This window comes from Arachis hypogaea, chromosome 17 (genome assembly GCF_003086295.3).
Source record: "Arachis hypogaea cultivar Tifrunner chromosome 17, arahy.Tifrunner.gnm2.J5K5, whole genome shotgun sequence".
Lineage (NCBI taxonomy): Eukaryota > Viridiplantae > Streptophyta > Magnoliopsida > Fabales > Fabaceae > Arachis > Arachis hypogaea.
The window spans coordinates 29,553,040-29,557,444 of NC_092052.1; the positions used below are offsets into that span (position 1 = coordinate 29,553,040).

General features: G+C 29.8%; 1 protein-coding gene across 1 annotated transcript; it reads right to left on the reverse strand.

The window, feature by feature from the left end:
• Positions 1-424: 424 nt before the first annotated feature.
• LOC112765336 (transcription factor DIVARICATA) lies at positions 425-3,243 on the reverse strand. Its single transcript, XM_025811242.2, has 2 exons — positions 1,731-3,243; positions 425-1,159 (listed from the first exon to the last, which is right to left on the reverse strand). Exons 1-2 carry the CDS (start codon positions 2,189-2,191, stop codon positions 622-624), a joined length of 999 nt encoding a protein of 332 aa, XP_025667027.1. The 5' UTR covers positions 2,192-3,243; the 3' UTR covers positions 425-621.
• Positions 3,244-4,405: the final 1,162 nt, after the last annotated feature.

Below are 4,405 nucleotides of genomic sequence, written 5' to 3' on the forward strand. Positions count from 1 at the left end.
TAACAACTTGTTTTCCATTACAACAAATCACATGAACTCCATGCAACTTGGAAAGTAGTATCACAACAAAGGTGTTAACAAGGATAAAACTCCAATTTAATTACCTTGATATCTTAGGGCCCATCTTTTTGGATTTTTTTTTTCTTTTTTCTAATTGAACTAAGTGGCTAAGAAGGGTTGTTCTAGTCTTCTAGATGCACAAAATATATATGTGCATCTTATTGTTATCTTTGAAGAACTATTACCAAGGTATCTTGTTATGTCTTTGTTATATCTTAACTATAATAATATTATGCCTTCTTGATAGTTACCAAAGTTTATACTCCTCTTTTCACAGAAATTGACATGCCATACTAATTTCTAAGCTTAGCTCAATATCCAATATTCTTAGGACAACATAGAAAACCAACCCATGACAACAACATTGGAGGACTTAAATATTTTGTTGAAGTAAATTAAACAAATGTCAAAGTTCATAGACCAAGATCTAAATTCTAAACCAATACTCCAAACCAAGATATTCACATTGGGAAAAGAAAATTAAAGATCTGATCTGATAAAGCAAGAAATATTTATTGGTTCCAAGCCATTCATATAATTGCCAATGCAAAAGAGGCCAATTTATGCATGGGAATAGTGTTGTTGTTGTTGTTGCTGTGAGGATTGTTGTTGCATTTGGAAAACCAGGTTCTGTGTCTGAGGTCCTAAGTAAGAAGAAGATGAAGAAGATTCAACACTCTTGTTCAGATTTTGCCCTTCCATTATTGTAACCCCAAATGAGTTAACACCATAAGCAGAATTGAAAACTTTTTCCATAGCTACTCCTCCTGCTGCATTATTTGGTTGTTGATTATTCCACTGAAAATGATGAGTTCTTGGTATAGTTCCAGCAGAACTAGAATTTTGTTGCTGCTGCTGCTGTGAGAGCATCATAGAACTTTTGGTGTCTTCTGAAGAAGATGTTCCGGTTTCGGTGACATTAACTGTTGTTATGTCATGGATGCTTGCTCTCCTTTTGTCTTTGCCTCCGGAAAGTTGCCTTATGAAGTACTTCTGAGCATGGCTTGCAACCTGTGTTGGTGTTCTTGTTATCACAAAATTTCGCGAAATGTTTCTCCAGTCACCTTTCCCATACTTCTTCAAACCAAGCAAGAACAATCTGCAAAAAACAACCACCATATATATATATATATCAAGAATCAAGATTAAACACACTCTTCCCAAATTCAAAAAGAAATTTTCTTTTTCTTAACTAAGTCAACATAAATATCTCATGAACCTAATAAAGGAAATGAAATTTCTTATAGTTGGTACTTTCCTAGTGTATAAAAATTCTTATTGTTCCTGAAATATATTTAATTCGTGTTCTAAAAATATTTTCAGCCACTCATTTTTTAGTTAAAAATATTCAAAAGTTATGTAAAAAATAAAGAATAAGTGGTTGAAAATATTTACGTAACGCATATTAAAAATGTTACAAAAACATGCAAGAAATTTGTTGGCCGGAGTTCATACTCCACCTACAAATTCATACTCCACCTACAAATTCTTGCTTTTCATACAACCACCATGTTCTCAAACAAATATGCATTCAATCCATCATCATACACTACTAATATTAAAACCATATATATGATTAAAATACCACTACACATAAATAAATAGTAATAACATGTAGATATATATGCACATACACAAAAAGCAAAAGGCGAAAGGCAAAAAAAAGTTACTTATGTTCTTCTTCAGTCCATGGCACTCCTTTCTTCCTTTCTTGCTCAGGTGGCTTCCCTGAGCAAGAAGAAGGTCTCTTTCCACTTAATCCTTTAAATCCATCATCATACCCTTGAGAATTCACCCATTCTAAGGTAAATGGTGAAGTAGTACTATACCCCGGAACCGGGATCAAACCAGCCTCAATGTTACACACATCAACTTCTAATTCCTTGTATTGCTTGATAACATCTCCAACTGTCTTCCCAGGTATCATTGCAGCCACCTGGTGCCACCGGTCCGGCGTGTCCTTGTCGTGAACGGCCAGCGCATTTTCGAAGAGCTTGTTCTCTTCCGGTGTCCATCTTGTGCTCCTTCCATCTCCAAGAAGCCAATTGAAGGTGTTGTTGGTATTGCTGAGGTTGGAATTTGGATTATAAGGTGTTGTAGTTGGAGACAATATTTCCATTTCCCACTTCATCAAATCATCAAACAGCTTACATGCATGAAAACACTAGTGATGCATAAAGTATCAAAGTTTGAGCAAATTCAATGTGTGATGGATTTTTAGAGGAACAGAAAAGGGATAAAAATATCAGGGATAAAAATCCACAAGCATTTGTTTCTTTTTTGAAAAAAAAAAAAAAAGAATCAGAATAGTACTTTTTCTCTTTTTTATAACATTGAGTTGAGGCTCCTCAGGAATCTAGAAAAGACCAACTTTATTTTAAAAAACCAAAAATATCAAAGAGAATGCTCCAAATTGATGTTGAAGACTCTTATCTGTTATCTAATTGGTCTAAATAGGATAACCCATGAACCACTTATGAGATCTAATTCCCTCTCTAAAACTAAATTGAAACTGAGAATTAGATAGCTCAAAACCCAGAAAGAAACAAAAATCAGAAAGGTACTAAATCTAAAATCAGCTCATATGGTTCATCATAAAGAGTAAAAATAATACCCAAAAAAAAAAAAAACTAATTTTGTGAGAAATAAAAACAAAAAAGTGATTTTTTTTTTTTTCAAATTCTGCTGCAGTTTCAGTTTGAGCTTATATCTCAATTGGGAAACCAATCAGAAGCCAAAGAAAGGCAAAAGGGTATGAACACAAAGCAATGAAAGTTGCAAAACCCAATTAGGAAAACAGCAGAAAGATTCTGAATTTATGAACAACTGAGAATGGTACACAAAAATTCATTCAAAAAAATATATAGAAAGAAAAAAAAAACTGTTCTTTCACCCTTTTGCTGGGAAAAAAAAGGGTGAAGAAATAACAGTAAAGAAAACCAACTTAGCACAAAAAAGGAATAGGAAGCTCCAAATTGAAAAAAGGCTATGGCTAATAATATATGAAGATGAAAAGAAAGTAAACAGCAAACAGAGGTTGGAGCAATGAATTTGCTGAAAAACAAAAATGAGTGTAATGAAGGTGGTGAGCTGTGATTGGATGTAATCTTGTTTGTGGATACTCCTTGCAATTCCACAGCAGAAGTTCCCTCTTATTATAATACACTTCTAGTCTGCTACACACTATCGATTTTATGCATATTTATAAAATAATAATTAAATCAAACAATTATTATTATTATTATTATTATTATTATTATTATTATTATTATTAATTTATTATTATGAGAAATAATAGAGAACCGTCAGAATTTATTATTTTTTATCATCGCTTATTATTATTGTTATGAAAAATATTAAAAAATTATTAAAATTTATTATTTTTAGTCATCGTTTAGCTATTAATTTAATTTCTTTAGTCTATTAATTTAGTAATCTAACAATATATTTTATCCCATAATTTTAAATATTAATGGTTAACCAAAAATAATAAATTTTAAAAGTTTTTTAAGGTTTTAAAATTTATTATTTTTTGTCGTTACTTAATCATTAACTCAATTTTTTTTAGTTTAGTAATATAAGAACATATTTTATTCCATAATTTTAAATATTGATAACTAATTGATGATCAAAAATAATAAATTTAAATAATTTTTTAATATTTTTTTATTATTATTATCATCATCATTATTATTATTATTATTATTATTATTATTATTATTATTATTATTATTATTATTTTAAAGTCACTGTTCATGTGAAATATTTTTATATTACAATATAACTAAATATAACTAAAATATAGACACATTTAATTTCAAACGCGAGTTTCTCTGAAAGAAAAAGTGCATGTGTTTGAAATTAACGTTTACAAACTATGCTAGTATGAATGTGATTTTTAAAATTAATTTTGACTAAAATTAAATTAACATTAATGTGGTTTGTATTTGGTTATTTTTTAGGTAAATTCTATAATATTTTTGTTGTGGTGTTTAAATTACTTAATTTGTTTTTTAAAATAAAAAATAAAATATTTAAATTAAAAAATAAATTATTTAAATTTATTAAATATTTTCTATTTATTTTTTTAATAACTTAAACACAATATTAAAAACATCATAGTATTTACTTAGGAAGAGGTTGAGGTTGATTGTTTAGGGGATGTTCCGATGCCCACTCTAAGCACTGAGGCTTGTGCTAGGTTAATTGACCCTGTCTCTTTTGCGGAAGTCAAGTCAGCAGTATTCAGTATGAGCCCTTTTAAGGCTCCTGGTCCAGATGGCTTTCAAGCTTATTTTTTTAAAGAATATTGGGAGATAGTAGGCACTGAGATTTGGAATATTGT

Coding starts and splice junctions, on each gene's coding strand:
- LOC112765336 (XM_025811242.2), bottom strand. CDS start 2,191: ATGAAGTGGGAAATGGAAATATTGTCTCCAACTACAACACCTTATAAT. Junction 1,160..1,730: donor TGGACTGAAGAAGAACATAA/GTAACTTTTTTT, acceptor TGTTTTTTGCAG/ATTGTTCTTGCTTGGTTTGA.